General features: G+C 31.1%; 1 protein-coding gene and 1 non-coding gene across 2 annotated transcripts in view; one reads left to right on the top strand and one right to left on the bottom strand.

Moving 5' to 3' along the window:
• Nucleotides 1-1,678: 1,678 nt before the first annotated feature.
• Nucleotides 1,679-1,795, bottom strand: LOC113519130 (U5 spliceosomal RNA). The gene has a single exon (XR_003402305.2). It is a non-coding gene; the product is annotated as a U5 spliceosomal RNA (small nuclear RNA).
• A 12,659-nt stretch (nucleotides 1,796-14,454) lies between these two features.
• The window catches only part of LOC113514027 (uncharacterized), a 60,492-nt gene continuing 57,051 nt past the window's right edge, over nucleotides 14,455-17,895 (top strand). The window contains exon 1 of the mRNA XM_052898099.1: nucleotides 14,455-14,579. Coding sequence (XP_052754059.1) covers nucleotides 14,558-14,579 — 22 coding nt within the window. The 5' untranslated portion in view covers nucleotides 14,455-14,557. The remainder of the gene's footprint in view (nucleotides 14,580-17,895) is intronic.

Raw genomic sequence — 17,895 nt, 5'->3', positions numbered from 1 at the left:
ATTTAAGCATATTAAAGAAGCATTCACTTATACCGCTTCGTAATATGTATGTAAATTTATTTATATAATTTTTTTCTCAGCTTTATAATCCTTATAAAAATGTTTACTTAGTTTTTATTTTTCGTTCCGTCAAGGTGAAGTTCTTTATAGTTCTAGAAGATATTAGGTAGTATTGTACATGTATATTTTGTTTGGTTGTAGTAGTACTAGTCAGTTAAAATAAACGTATACTTAGTTAAAAAATATTTGTTTTATTATAGTTCTTTTTCTTGATGGAACTTGGCTAAATTGGATAAATACGGCATGGGGTTCTTCAAAAAAGGTGTAATGAGGTTTGTTCAGTATATAAGATAATATCCCTGATATTGCAGGCATTCATAGGCCACGGTAACCACTTACCATCAGGTGGGCCGTATACTTGTTTGCCACCTCAGTGATATAAAAAAATAATATTATATTATTTAGAATACTTGTACTTTATTTATTGGTTTTATAAATACGCCTGAAAATAAAGTTTCGAAACCGGTCTCGTGTATAAATAACAAAAACATTTTAATTAAAAAAAAGTGGGACAAATTACAAGTATTTTAAATCATATTCCATAGTCCATAGTACTCCATAGTCTGTATAAAATACGTTGACTATAAATTATATCAGCATAAAATATATTTGTTTTGTTCATAAAGATCAAAGTATCAGATAAAAAAAATTTATAACTTGATCGGATATTTCACAATTCTCGGTTCAAATAAAATACATGTGACTAAACAACAAGCAAGCACCCTCTGAGTAATCTGGTCAGTTGGCCCATCGTGATAAATTTTTGAAGAATATACACGATGGAATCGCGTGGAGGTCGACCTGACTGTATACTCGTATATCGCTGACAATAGGGCACTAGTCACCGTTATTAACAATTCTTTTCCCCAACAACTTTTGTTAATTGCAATTATATCAATGCAAACATCCAATTTCCGTGTAATCTACAGAAGTTCAAAGACAGGGTTTATATATATAAATTTCGTTACAAAGGCTGAAACTGAACCATGCATACGAGGATATGTATATACATATATGAACATTAGATATGCTCGATAATCATCGATGTTTAAAGGGAAAACATCGATGGTGCTATAAGAAAAATATCGTGACATCGATGTAACGAATCGATAATCGATCATCGATGTTAGTCACGGCCTCACGCACGATCAATGCAACATATGAAACAAATTACGTATTTTATCGTTTGTTGATAAAAATTTATGTTGTGCTGTTTTGCGTGCGTTGGACTATTTGAGTATTATCGCGACATTAACGCCATCCGAAAGACTGTTTTCAAAAGTTGGCTCTACTCTTTGTCAACAAAGAAATAGATTAAAAAGGTTCTTCTTTATCAAAATGACATTTCCTTCAGTCAGTTGATAAAAAGTATTTGGAATGTACTATAATTTGTTCTGTTTCTTAATAAATTTCGAACGATTTTACTGTATTTTATTGTATTGTTATCAGTGCTAAAATTATCAATGTTACCTAAAATCGATGTTCGGTTTATAATGAATATCGAACATCGATGTTGAGCTTTCGATTATGACGTTGATGTTCGATGTTTTTTAAATATCGTTCGTTCCTAATGGACTACTATTTTTTATTTTTTTTAGGATTTTTAAAAGAATAATAAAATCCCGCTTGCGCGAGACTTGCAAAAAATGAATAAGACTCATTTGATTGCTCCCCACCACGGAAATCTTTAGTAAAAGGCGAAAGATTTATCCGTTTTGATGGGAAACCAGAGTAACGATAACAGTTTGCCATGTATCCTATATTGGCGGTACAGAAATTTTAATATCGCGTTGTATATACGCACTAGCGCCATCTAGTTTTCAGGACTATGAACTATAATGAATAGATAGGTTAGAAACTAAAAAGATAGGAAATTATATATTTTTTTATTTATCAAATACAGACTAAAAATGCAATAAGGTCCGTTTGTACTATATTTATTCAACCTATTATACAATTCGTTACTGGTCCTCTACACATTAATAGTATTAGTATGGAAATCAAAGAAATATCACTTGAACATTATTGTGTACTAAAAGATTTTTATTTAGCAAGTGTAACATTTTCGAGTGTACCGGAAGGATAACGTTGTTTCCGTAACAGACCCAACATGGCGGAACATCCGGTTACAAATCCTATTTATCTTTGCAAGCTGCCTGTGATGTTACATGTATCTACAATTTGGGTCGGCCACGTGAGGACTAATGAATACAATAATATTATAAATTTACATTATTGTACACTTCTGGACAGCGTTAATTATAGCCTGAGGAGAAATTTTTAAACGAAGATATAAAATTTTTAAATGAAACACTACCATCTTTACTAAACTATAAATATGTAAGTGAGTTTGTTTATTTTTTCTTGCGTCATGGCGCATATTATTTTTTTTGGTCAATCAACATAATTCCTGACACACGGACGAAGCTGCGAGTAAAACTAATAATTATATGCATTTAGCCCACAGAGGCAGGTCCATATATCTCTCTGAACTGTAGTTGCGTATTTTGCTTAAAAATTAATAACTAATTTTTATCAAATCTGTGGCATTTGCGCCTTTATACAAGGCTTTAAAATAATAAGGTACTTTAATTATTAGCCTATCAAAATAAGTATTTCTACAATTTTAATGAAAACTACATATTAATTATCAAAGAGACTAATATGTTTGACAATTAATTTAAAAAGGGGGAAGAAAGATTTGTTAACAATAGAAATTAGCAACCCCTTCGCTAACAATATACCCTATCAGGTCCTTCCTTCACAAGGTTCCCCCTGTAAACCATCGTAATGAATTTATCGTTGAATTTGTCACGATGAGCCAACTGACCGGTTTTTTTTATGGCTGAAAATGGTATAGTAACCCCGTCTGCGCTAACAGTATACGCTTGCGGAGCACCAGTGAAGGGCGATAGATGAGAGTGAAAACAGACCAGTTAACCCATCATGATGAATTCATGAGGAATTAACCATGATAGTTTCCAGGGCGAACCGCGAGGAGGTCGACGTGGTTGGGTATTATGCTAGCAATGGGATTCTCAGTCTCCATTACTAACAATTCCTTTCCCCCGAACTGACCGGTTTCATCCTCATCTGTCATTCCCCACTAGTACTCCGCCAGTGTATACCGACAGCGCAGACGGAATTACTATTCCGTTATCAATGCATTAAATAAAAATTGAATCAAACAGTAAATAAGTTTTTCATACATTGCCAAATATTTATTAAAATGTTCAATATTAAAGTTACCAAATTTTATATTGCGATAGTTAATCAGTTTCTTGATTGATGAAGACGTGATTAGAATGATTATTAATAGAAGTAGGGTAAAAGAATAGAGGTTCTTTTTTTTAATAATAATAATTTATTATCTCAAATATGGGTATTACAAGTGGATTAATGTATTAATAGGTTATTACGCCTCCATATTTTACTAGAAATAGCGTGCAAATTTTCTTTTAATATAAATATCAGTAAATTTCATATATCACAATGTCTTAATTATAACAGATTATAGAAAAAAAAGAAAACCACTAAATCAAAATTTGTCTTGTCTCATGGGAATACAACGCAGTCATTTATCGTTCTTTTATGACGAAAATTGATTTTATTATATTTGTTATAAGAGATAGTAAATTTTCCTTTACATAATTCATTCCTTCTCTTAATATTATTCTATTACATTTTAAATCCCGGTCGAAACTATAAACATTCACGCAATAGGTATATTCTGTCGAAGATGAAAACACAATTTCATCACATTTTAATGACAAAATATTTTGATTTTCACTGGAATGTCGAAACGTTGTTATCGCTATATATGCGTAATATACTTACATAATAACTTATTTAACTTCATGGAGAGTAATCTGTTTGTGTATAGGCAAACGAAAACTATTACTAAGTTGAATAGAAACTTCCCGTTCGTGCTTACTCAAGATGGATCTTTATTGTACTCCATATTTCAGCCAACATACAATATAACAACTGAAACTCTATTTTATATGAAGCACTTTATTATTAATTGTTTAAGTTCAAATTGAGCCTCTGTTTAGCGTATTGATCTGGAGTTAAATAGTTAATTTAATATGAGTATAACGGTCAGGAAAATTAGGTTAATTTTTCAACATGATTTATTTTTGTAACTAGACTCATTTTATTGACATTGCCCATTACTACATACCATGCATACATATTTTAAGTTTTTTTTTGTAAGTATAATTTTGGTTAATTAAATAATTTGAGGTAGTTATGTTAATACACTGTACCTAAATTAAAAGAGACAACGTTTAATAGTAACATGAACAAGAAAATTTCATTAAAAGAAATGATTCATTTAATATACATATCCAGTATTTAATTTTCTTAAAACTGTAAATTTAACAATATATTTTTAATTTGTTACTGTAGAATAGACACTCTTCTTTCACTATTGCCATCTAGTTTCATTAAACGGAACTATTTGATCATAATGGGACTTTGTTTTGTTGTCATCCTCGCTACCATTCGGCATTTAAACAGCAGCCTAAGATGACGTATTCTACTCCGCAAGGTGGCGCTGCTAAGTGCTGTTTTATATTTTAAAAAGATATATAGATGGCTCTGGTTACTATAAAAGTAATGTGTTGAAAAATAAAATACTGAATTGGTATTGGAGATTAGAAACAAATGCAGTAGTTAGATGTGATAGTTTTTGTAACTCACAAGTAGTATGTATATAATGCTTATGTATCGTAATTAACTAGAAACATAATTTTGCAAGTGTAAGGGATGTTTTCTTCGCATTTTCCAACACTTTTTTACACAGAGGTTTTGAATTATTCGGCGTACATGAAAATACTGACTAAAGTTGGCTACCGCAACAATATGTTACAAAGCAGATATCTCGAATTCTTTATGATAAGACAGCCGAAAAAAAACTTAGAAAAAGTTATCCAATTAATTAAATTCAATTATTATATAAAAAAGTTATTCAATTAATTAATGATTTTTTTTAGATAATTGTTCAATCTGAGAAATAATTCAAGATTCGAGTCTGGAACTGACGTTTTTAGTTAGGAGACGAGTTATAGAAATGGAATAAATATATGTAAGACCAAGGAAGTTTGGTCAGTCAGTTTGCTCTTCTCCATACCTAGGAATCGTGGGTCCCTTAAATATGATAGATATACATATTATTAACATTTTTATTATTGATCTTTATGTATAACAGGCATTAAATATTGTCAGATTAAGTATAAATATTTTGCATGGAATTTAATAAATACATGAATATTTTTAAATATTTCTTTTAAAATGCGTGACTCTTTAATTATCATTCTTAGACATCTATGAATATTGATATCGAATACTTATAACGACACTGTTTGGCATTATAATTCTTGTCGAGTATTTATATAATTATCACGCAATATAAGTAAGTAGGATTATTATGAAATAATACAATATTATTTTTGGTTACAGTTATGATTATGATTTCAATATCTAACCAAAAAAAAAAAATTATTTTTTTATACAACTTAGAATGGCAAACAAAGGAAAGTGGTAACCGTCGCCTATAGACATGATCAGTACCACGGACATAACAGAGTATACGGTTTCGCCCATGATATCCCCCATGCGTTGCCATTCCTGAGGACTTAGGTGTTATTCCTCTGTACCCAGTAAATTCACGTCATATCCCACCCTAACCGAAACATAGCCATGCAAACATAGCTGCTTCACGGTTGCAACACGAATGGGACAGAGGTAAAAAGACTTTTCATATATTACAATTTTGATTGGAAAAGAAACTGATAAAAAGCAATAACGCTCTCCTACAGACGTGAAGGCAAAACCACTTATGGGGGAAGCTTATGTTCAGCAGTGGACAGTTAACGACTAATAATAATAAATAGACATGAACAGAGCTATGGAAAAATGCACTGTAGCACCATTCCTAAGGATTGTTTTGCCTCCGTACTCTGTAATTTTATTACTATATTTCATCCTTCTAATTGAAAATAGGGATGCAAACAAGTTGTTTTGCGGAAAAAACAAATAAGAATGTTATAGTAATAACATAATGCTCATTGCTAAAAATTTACTCTATCAGCTCGACTCCCACACAGTTCCCCTTTGAAATTATAGTGGTTAAATTGTGTGGAATTCATCACGATGGGCTAATTGCCTTGTTTTCATCTTTGCTTATTATCTCCCATTGGTGTCTTGCTAGCGTATTCCGATAGCGCAGTCAAGGTTACCAAGCCATCTTAACTTATGAAAAAAAAAACAAATATGAATGGGACAGAAGTACCCATGCACACAAAACAGTTGTACAGTCTCTCGGTCAGTATTCGCTAATAATTTAAAGAGAACGTTAATTTCATATGCATACCTACTTACCTATTTTTTAATATTTTACTCACCTATAGTTGCATTTGTAAAATGTAATATGTAATAAATAAAGATAAAAACAACAATTCAGTAAAGAATTATTGGAGCACTCAAGACATGTAGCATATTAAGTAAAACTTGCTTTTATTATGTTTTTATAAGCGAAATGTACAGACAAAATGATGCATAGATAATTTGGAATATTCAAAACTGTCATTTAGCGAAAGTTGACCAAAGATTGATAGCAAGAATGTGTAACATTGATATGGTAACAAAAATAAAATTTAAAACAAAAGCGAAGCGCCGTGTTATGAAGTAACTAGCCAGTGAATGGTCAGCGTGAACTAGTTTTAAACATATGATGTCATATCCATTTTATTCGTGTTATTGCAATTTGAATCTATTTAGTTTTGAGCTTAATCTAACATTCGACGTTGCGAAGTTCAAAGTGATAAAGTTAATTACTTGTATTTAATTTTTTTTTATTTATTTTATTTAGGATGACAACAGCTTTTTACAAAATTAAATACATATTACATTACATTTACTACATGCTAGCCAATTATACGAGTAGTTATCCACAGCGCAAAACATAAGCATCCGTTAAGCAAATAAAACTATATTCGTAAATTATAATTAATAATGGATAAATCGTCAATTAAGATCCTTATAACTGTTTATAGGCTATATAAGATTATATATAGAGCTACAGAGTTTCGCAGCGCGGTAACAAATTACTCAAATTGCATTTTTAATAGTTATTTTTATAGTATAATTAGTTTTTTTATTATTATTACTTATATTCCTTTATTGTATTATTATAATGTTTAATTATTTATTTTTGGTGAGTGCATTGGTAACTCTGTAAAGCTTATAAAAAATATGTGTGTATATATATATATATATATATATATATATATATATATTACAAATAAATAAATAATTATAAATATTAAAAATGAAAAAGGTATTAGAAGTTTAAGAAGTAAGTAGATAGGTTGCTAAATAATAAAATGTCCTCTTATTTTTGTACAACTTGAAATCCGTAAAATGTGTTTGTTTGTTACTCCTTGGCACTTAAACAGCTCATCCAATCTTCATAAAATTTGGTAGAGGGTTACTATCCTCAAATACGCTTGGAATGGAGAAGAATATCGGCTATTTTTTATTTCGGTCACGTAAATGAAGTCACAGGCACAGCTAGTAGCAAATAATATGTTATTTTGTGTCACAAAAAAAACAACGCTTTAATCGTGGCAATTTTTTTTATATTATTTTTTTGCAACTTAGAATGGTAAACAAGCTGACCGCTCATTTGTTGGAAAGTGGTAACTGTCACTTATAGAAACGAACCATACCATGGCCGTAACAAAATATACTGTGTCGCCCATGATACCCTTAAATTTTACTGCCTTCGAAGCCTTTGACACTTCTCTAAGATTGACTGAGAGGGAATGCTTTTAGCACTAAGGCCACCTTATATACATACATGTAGTAATGAATAAATAAATAAATGCAAGACCAGCCCGAGAGTAAGAAGGGAGAATATAGTGCCAATAGTCCCTAGTCTTAGTTATTCTACATTACCTTGCGTTATTTACTTGGTTTACATAATAGAACTTAAATAACAGCTGTGGTCATTAAAAATAATGAATGGCTCAACTAAAACCAATAATTGAATTCAAAAAGTATTTAAGTAACAAAATCAATTAAGTACATCTACATATAAGTGATATTATCAATTAGGTTCTTCTACAATTAAATGGAATTATTTATTACAAATGCTGGCGTTTTTTTCTTTATTTTCTATACCAGCTTATATTTGGTTGTATTAATCGTCCGTATCAAGAAGTATATATTTAGTAACGTATCATTAATAATAATGTTACGACATACTCATCGTGACTCGATGCATTTGTATTGTGCAATTCGTAAGCAAATAGTTCGAATCTCATATTGTTCAACCTCTTTGTTTTTGCCAACTTCTAACAATGCTGGACACATATCTGTCCCCACAGAAGGAAGATATTATCATACTGATTAAGTGGCTTGATATACAGTGCAATATTTCTCGTTTTTCTTTTTTTGTTTGAGTGTAAGTACGATGTTTTTTCTCTTTTACAACTTTTTGAATATGAAATGGACTTACTTCTTCAGGATTATATTAAAATCGTTCGAAACTCGAAATTTCAAACACCTGCAATTTCAAAATTTGTAAGCAAACAAGGTTTTTTCTTTTGTAAGGAAGATATTAGCCATATTATGCTGATTATTATTATACAGAATGATTTCTTGGCGTTCAGGAATTCCTAAACCAAATCTCAGTATGAATCTCTAAAAACATACATTTGGCTCAATTAAAACTAAATGAATTAACCTTGTACTTCGAAGGACACTTGAAAAACTTTTAGTATACAACAACGGTAACCTAGAAATACCACATAATACTAATAATATTAAGCTTATTATACGTATTTATGTATCATCATATCAGCCTTTAACTGTCCACAGCTGAACATAAACCTTCCCCTTGGGGAGTTTTGCCAGTAGTTGCCATGCTTGGCAGGCGGATTGACAACTGCAGTCAGGCTTTAGAGATGTTTTAAAAGGGACGCTGCTGTCTATCCCTCGTGCTTCCGTAGTCGGCTCTTATGACACTCACGGGATAGGAGGGGAGGGCCTATTTTATGCCGGGACCACACGGATATTTATGTATACGAGTATTGTTACCAATATAGAGATGTCTCTTATTTTAATAAGTTATATGTAAAAATTGTCATTGCTTGAAATGTAATCTATTGCGTTAGAATTCAATTATATAGACTATAATTATTGATATACATACATACTAAAATTACATATATAAACAAATAAATATATATGAATAACAAATATACTTACACATATATGATATATACTATATTATACACGAAATTGAGAATAATATAAAGCAGTTATTGCTCGGATAAAATAAAAAAAAGGGTGTGAACGCTTTTTTCGGTAGTTTAGTCGGTAGTCTCTTAATGGCATCAGGAAGCGCGTTCCAGAGTCGTGAAGAATGAAGGAGAAAAGAGTTTGAAGCGTAACCAGTACGGTGAGAGGGGAAAGATAATTGGAGAGTATTATTGGAACGAAGGTTACGAAAAAGATACTGGAATTTACTTCTCAAGTTAATTAACTAATGGAAAGTATAATACATCCATTCTGTGCATATATACTACAGTATTTTAATATATTCAGTTAAATCTCTAAACAGTACTTTCAATTGTCCTTAACCATCTCTTAACTGTAGTAAGATACTTTCTCTAACAAAAAAATCTTAACCAATCCGCCAATATAAATAAAAAAAAAAATTAAGTAGATAACAAGATAGAGTAAACAAGTAACCACTCACCATCAGGTATGCTTGTTTGCCACCTCAGTGGTATAAAAAAAAAATGAGTTGGTATGTTATTATAAATATTGCAAGTTTTTTTTATTCTAATTAGATGATTCAGCAATGGCATTGTCAATATTTGACATTCATAATAATTAATTGACAAATAATTTCTACCTTGGTTTTATCACACGATCAGAGTGGAATATATTTTTTTTTCTATTTTTTATTTTAAATCAAAATAGCGGCGAAGTTATAGTCTATACGAAATGATATTTTAAAGGCCATATGAAAAGTGTGTGTAGTTTTGAAATATCATATTGTTTAAGGTGTAGTTTGGTTATGTTTTAGTTTTTTTGTTCATATCAGGATATTAGTAAATAATATTCAAATTGAATTGGCTCGACCGTTAATGGAATACAGAACTTATTTAAGCAGAGACTTACTCCTACTATTGTGTAAAGACCTTCAAATAGAGATGCTAGCTTATTTCTTTTTTACCACTAAATTGGCAAATAAGCTTACTCCCCATCTGATGGTAAACGGTCACTGTAGCCTATAGACACCAGCAACAATAAGGATGGTACGTACCCCGTAGATATTAATAATCTAGTAAAATCTGTAAAGCATCATTATAATAGAGTAAATATAGTTTATATATATTATACTACGAAATATTGAGTAGGCTAAATAAATATTTAAAACTTTAAAAACTCTGTGGTATTCAATTGAGGTGTCCATCCGATATGCCGATGACCTTCTTCTAGTTCTTTTTAATAAAAATGTCAATCAAATAATTTTGACGCGCAGTTATAAATGAATGTTTTATATAAACCAGTCCACATATTATCGTTTCTAAATACAGGTACATCATTATGTAGAAGCGTAAAAATTTATGTTACATAATTGCCGAGGTCGCGACACGACGCTACTATTCCAGTTTTTGCATTTATTACACTTATATTCTCTTGTTTCTGTATTAACATGAAACGTTTTCTTTCGCTTTCCAACGCGTTTAGACGGTTTTGTTTTTATTATGCTATTTTTTTTTTGTACGTGCGATATGTGATTTATAATAGACAAGGTGACTCGACAAACATTGCTTTATCTCCTACCGGATCTATTTTTTTCTTATCGGGATACATATTATCCATTTAATTATTTACTTTTTATTGAATCACTTAAAGAATAATACAAAAATAAATATATATTACATTTATGAAGTACAAAAGGCGGTCATTTTAGGTTATTGCTAATGCAATCTCTTCCAGACAACTTTTGAGTAGAGGAGAAAAGATAAAAGACGTTAGCTATTTGGCGCTATTGTTCTATCTCTGAAGTTTAAAAAAATTTTTTTTATTTATTATGCATTAATTACAAAATTTTATTAAAGTCTGTTGAGGCGTTTCAGAAATTCGTGTGACTGTACATCGTGAAACGGGATTTGTATATATTACAATATAGATGGATAAATAGACAAGAACCGTGATATGTTTATTGATCGGGATAAAAACAGCTTATGTCCTTCTCCATCCCATACAGTATATGTATACGAAATTTGATAGCGATTGGTTAAGCCGTTGAGGCGCCAAGAGATAACAAACAAACAAATAAATAAACTCACTTTCATATTTATAATATTAGTAAGGGTCCTTCTCAGGGCGTATTTTCATAGATCTAATATTTTATTTGTTGTTTTTTATACGATTCGGAAAGGCAAATAAACTGACTCTTCCTGGAAAGTGGTAAATGTCGCCAGTGTATATGACTTTTGCCATAGACATCATAGAGAACACCTATTGTCCTTGGTATTTATAACTACCGTTTATTTACTGACTTTTTATTGCACCACTTAAAGAATATATATATATATATATATATATATATATATATATATATATATATATATATATATATATATATATATATATATATATATATATATATATAATATCTGGTAATAATTTTAAGGGTTTGATGTAGGGATTAAAATATTCCAATGTACAGTGCCTGTGTTTACATAATAAAATAGTAAGTACGTATATATATGGTATTGATATGATTATTTATATATGTTAGTATTTTTTATTAGATATACTTATTGCGCCAAATAGCTACCGCCTTTTTCTTTTCTGTCTTTCTCTACGCAGATTGTCTGAAGGAGATTGCATTAGAGATATTTTTTTTTATTTTTTTTTATACAACTTAGAATGGCAAACAAGCTGAAGGCCCACCTGATGGAAAGTGGTAACCGTCGCCTATAGACATAGACATAGGCCATCCGTTCCTTTCCCGTGGGTGTCGTAAGAGGCGATTATAGGAGCGCGACGGATGGGCAGCATTGTCCCTCTTAAAACATCTCTACAAACCTAACTGCGGTTGCCAACACTTCTGCCAAGCGTGGCAAAACTCCCCACGAGGAAGCTTATGTACAGCAATGGACAGTAAGGGCTGATATGATTATGAATAAAAAGGTAATGAGGTTTTGTTGAAATTATCACACAAACATTCGATTGGTTACTTAATAAAATTAGTAACCAATCGAATCATTCAATTAATAAATGTATTTTTTATTTGTGTCATTAAATTTCAACATATTATTTTATGGTCGAGTCAATATTCATTTGTTTACATTTTCGGTTCTATTAAAATAGACTGTGTAAACTCTATGGAAGGTATATGTTATTACGAAAAATAATCGTATATCTACTATTTAAACCTTCATGGTTATTTATTACTATATTATTTATAACTTTAACTAGCTATAATGTTAGAACAAGATATATCTATTACAATTTATGAATATACTTCTTTAATAGATGAAAATAGAATGATAGGTGAAAATGGTATGGTAACCCCGCCTGCGCTAACGGGATACGCTGGCGGAGCACCAGTGAAGGGTGATAGATGAGAATGAAAACGGGCCAGTTAGTCCATCATGATGAATTCATCAGGAATTAACCATGATAGTTTCCAGGGAGAACCGCGAGTAGGTCAACCTGGTTGGGTATACTGCTAGCAATGAGATTCTCAGTTTCCATAACTAACAATCCCTTTCTCCCCTACCTGCGCTATTGGTCTAAGCTGGATACCAGTAAAGGACGACAAATGAAGATTAAGTTGACGCAGCGAGACGAATCTAGCAAGGATGAATAGACTAAGGGAGTACTATACGACAATGATTACGACGAGTAACAACGACTAAGAGAGAGCGAGGGATGGGCAGCAGCGTTCCTCTTAAACTATCTTTAAAGTCTGACTGCGGTTACCAATCCGCCTGCCAAGCATTGCAAGTACTGCCAAACTTCCCAAAGAGGGAGGCATATGTTCAGCGGTGAACAGTTAAAGGCTGGTATGTTGATGATGTTGAATAGGCTACATTATTGTCAATTTCAAATTAAAACCTTTTATTATTTATGACAAAAGACTTTCCTTTGAAAAAAAAAGTTATAGAAAGGAATAAAAAGACGTAATAATTAAAAAAATAAATAATCAAATCAAGAATAATCCCAAGAGACTACAGCATGGGGTTCTTCAAAAGGGATGTAAAGAGGTTTCTTCAGGGTCGGCAACGCACGCATAATACCTCTGGTATTGCAGGTGTTCATAGGTTACGATAACCAATTACCATCAGGTGGGCCGTATGCTTGTTTGCCACCTCAGTGGTATAAAAAAAATAGAAAAGACATTGCTTACAACATACAAAGATACAGTTGAATGGAGAATCTCGTGCGTTATATATATTAAGTACACTAACATAAGTTCATAAAGATTAATCTCTAGGAAAACGAAATACGTCTACAATAGTCATAAATAGTGTAATTTGGTAGAAGTTTGACAAGTTTATGCAATGTTTCAGTGGTTGGTCACATAAATGGCTGTAATTGAGGCACTATCGTTTCATAATATGACCGTAGACAAATTATGTATCTATGTATGTATGTATCATATGTATGTTTAGGGATAAGTCGGATTAAAGTCAGAGCAGCGAGAAAGAAGGACTAATTTAGTTTGTAAGGTCATACTACAAAGCCATGCAAACTTCACAGCTGTTTTACAGCAAAACCATAAGTGAAACAGAGGTATTTTAAGCAGATAACTTATTTATTTATTTATAATTTCTATGTTTATGTAATGTTTTATCTTGATAAACGATATCAGTTAATTTGATTTAAAAACTAAAATATTAAACGATTTTACTAAAATTTCTACAGTACCAATCAAGAAGTGCATACTTTAAGATAAAAAAAAAATCCTAATTGATTGATAAATAACGGAGTATGAGGTAACAAACAAAAAAATATATGCAATATTAATATATAAATTAATATTATAATTAAGAACCTTTTTTGGAAGATCGTTGAAAAAACTAAAAATCATATCAATATCACTACATAGATGAATACTTAATTAAATTCATAACTGAAAAACATATTACGCTTTCTTTGGCCGTCAAATAAAAATGAATATATCGTCATTCATCATTGATCGATCCATTATTGTACGATTAATAAAGGCGCGCATCACATCAGAGTCAACAAACCCTCTGCTTCCCGGTATTCCTAGGGCGGCCCCACCACACTTAGAAAGTGAACGTGGTGACTGCTACCGTCCATCGACCAGCTGGTGGTGGTGCGCACGCACAGCACCATACGCGGATTGGCGTTGACGCGCGACGAACGCCGCCGCGAAACAATCGAAAATCGATCGACTTCGAATTTTGTGCCAGTGTTGCTAGCTGTGAAAATGAAACTTATCATTATATTCGGTATGTATTATATTAATATATAATTAATCACAAAATAAATTGTTAGATATTAAAAGCACATTCCAACATCTTCAGATTTCTTGTACTAGAGATAATCTCCCGCCGACTTATGTTCTGTCAATACGAAAGGTCAAAGACATAAATTACTTAAAGGGCTATGCAATAGTACTAATAATGCCTTGAATAAAAATTAATTTTGTGTCGTAATAAATTAGTGGTAATTTAATTACGACGAAAAAAATTAATCACATTAATTTATCTTAAAATAACGACAACCTGTAGGATATATATTAAATATAATAGAACAATTTTTTAACAAATAAAATGTGTAAATATTTTGATATGCCAATAAATTACCACTTGTTATAAATATTATTCTATACAGTTTACATAAAAATATAGTTCCATTAAAATATACAGTGATTGTACATAAAATACGATAATAAAAGGAAAATCTGTTTGACAGTTTACAGCAAATTATTCTGTACGTATTTAGAATTGACATTTGCAGTATAGACAAACCATCCGGAGCTTTAGAAATGGATAGTGATGTGCAGAATCTGCTTTATATCAGCTCCAATATCAAAATCGACTATTTTGGTACTCACTAATATAGTCGAATCCTGACTCGAGTTTTATGAGTCGGAAAATTACTGGAGTATTTGTACGGAAGGACAAGTAAACTGAAGTAGCAATGAGTTAGTTATAACTCATTGCTACTTCTATTATTATTATTACTACTATTATTATTATTACGCGTTTACCTGTCGCTTCAGTTTACTACGCGAAGAACTGATAACCGATGTGAGAGAAAGGTTCTTGAGTGGCGACTCCGTATACGCAAATGCAGTGTAGGACGACCCTCAATTGATACTCGGGTGAAGTAACAACTTCAAATGCATTGCATTAGTAGTTGTGAGTAGTCTTATGGCAGTCTATGGGGGAAGCCTACGACAGCAGTGAACAGATGGTTAAGATGATGATGATGATGAATGTATATTTATTAATTATATTTTTATATTAACATTTCGTATCTATTAAGAGGCTGTATTTTATCTCGTCTTCTTATGAAATAATGTTTTATAAGTATTTGAAGTTTATATCTGTGGTATAAAAATGTTTATCGCATTTTTTTTGTTTTCGTTTTCTTACAAAGGCGAGCTGAAATAAAGTAGCATGTTTTATTTTTAAATAGTTAAATTTGATTAATTATATATCTACACATATACATACACATAAATATATACCTACATCTATGTATAAAAATATACATACAATATACCTACACATATAGTTTATATGTTCATAGAGATAGAAGATGCGTCATTTTTTTAGGGATTGACTCTCACGTATGGGAAGAGAATTCCACAATCTAGCAGCATGGACGGTAAAAGATCCACTATAAGATGAGTGTGAAGGGAGTTTGAGGTCTTAGATCTTAGTAATATTCTAAAGTAATATTATAAATATGCTTCCTGCGTAAACGAAGATATGCCCTTAACATAGAACAATTATCCTCATAATTACGTAATTTTTATTCTATTCTATTTAAATATTCTTATATATAAAAAATAAATTTAATTTAAAAATTTTGGCATAGCAATTACACCACCACTATTTTTAATATTCTTACTTTATCTTAGAACCGTTTTTTATGGCACTCTATGGGAGAGGGCTATGTTCAGCAGTGAACGGTTAACGGTAGATATGATGATGATAATTTATATGGTCAAGTTCATCATCAGAATGGAGAACGTTTTTATATGAATTTCTCAAGCTTTCATCTAATTAAAATAATAAACTATCAGTCACTTAATTTTTTTTCCCTTAGTAATTAAAAAAAATTATGAATCAAACATTAAAAATACAGTAAACTGGCAATTAATATTCGAGTGCCGTAAGTACTCGAAACTTGTATTCGATAATCGAGTACCTGAGTATTAGAATTAGTACTTGAGTCAGGCTGACTCGGCACATCACTAGAAATGGTTTCCGCTTGAGCATATTTAAGTAGAGGTGAAATTGTTGTCCTCATCGAGGCATTGTTCTCGTGAACCTGCCGCGAGCGAGGGAAACTCGCCAGGCGATGAGACCCATGAGTAACAATAAACATATTGTTATAAGGAAGTCTATTGACAATATTCAACTAATTTCTTCACTTAATGCAATAATAACACATGTTGTTTATTGTGGGTGTGAAACACTTCATCCACTGACCTTAGAAGCTGAGAGCTAGTAAACGTTTTTGAAGATAATCTAATATGGTATTTTATTAACATTCCACTGCTGAGTCCAGATTTCCTAACAGTAGAACAGTACACACACCACTATTATTACCACACTGACTAGATAACATGATTTAGAATTTTATTAAAGTCTTCCTTCTCTATAACGTGTTATGCTTTGTTGTTCTCCTTATCGGCTGACCCCATTCATTTGACCCCATTGTTAGTAATATCTATCTCTTTGGAAATCATCGATGATCCATCGTTATCCATGATAAATTCGTCACAATGGGCCAACTGCAAGGTCAGTTGGTTCATCCTATACTTTATACCTATTTATATTTAATATACATAACCTAATTTTCATTCTTAATTTATTTAGTAAATGTTTATAATAAATATAAGATAATTTTTAATATTTTTAGTATTATTATTTCAGCCGTTAACTGTCCACTGCTGAGCATAAACCTTCCCATTTTGAATTCCAATTTTGAATATACATACAATAAAAGAATATCATATCGAAAGATTATCTATGCACGAGATAGGTTCAGTTTTAATTTATGCATTCAAGTTATTGCGACACATACATATTCCGATGACTTTACTCTTGCAACAGCCTGAAATTATATCTATTTGAATAATGTGAAACTTTTACTCAAGCTCATTTAAATTTTGAATTTGCGAATTCGCCAGTTGTCCTTATAAATCAATTTTTTTTTGCAATCTATGACCGTCATTATTTTTTTACGTTCGAGTCTCTTGACCGTTCTTCTCAGTTGAAATAGAATTTCGAATAGGCGATAGAATTATAAAAAATGACTATTCAGAAATGCTTATAATTAATTATAAATTAATTAAAAATAATCTTAGTCTATATGGATATTTTTTTTACAAATTAGGTTGTATAAAATGTGGGTGTCGTGAGAAAAGACATGTGATGCCTAAGTATATTCAAACCACGTTTCTCTAACCTTTGAGAAACCAGAGTATTCGATAATATAATCTAATACTTATATACTTAAATCCGAAATTGAAATGTTCTTTAAAATAATTTAATGAACACAAATATATTATATTGTTTATTAAAC

Source organism: Galleria mellonella, unplaced genomic scaffold (assembly GCF_026898425.1).
Source record: "Galleria mellonella isolate WM207_F2 unplaced genomic scaffold, CSIRO_AGI_GalMel_v1 utg40, whole genome shotgun sequence".
NCBI lineage: Eukaryota > Metazoa > Arthropoda > Insecta > Lepidoptera > Pyralidae > Galleria > Galleria mellonella.
Note: the sequence above shows the minus strand (reverse complement) of the source record. Positions and strands in the feature narration are given on the sequence as shown.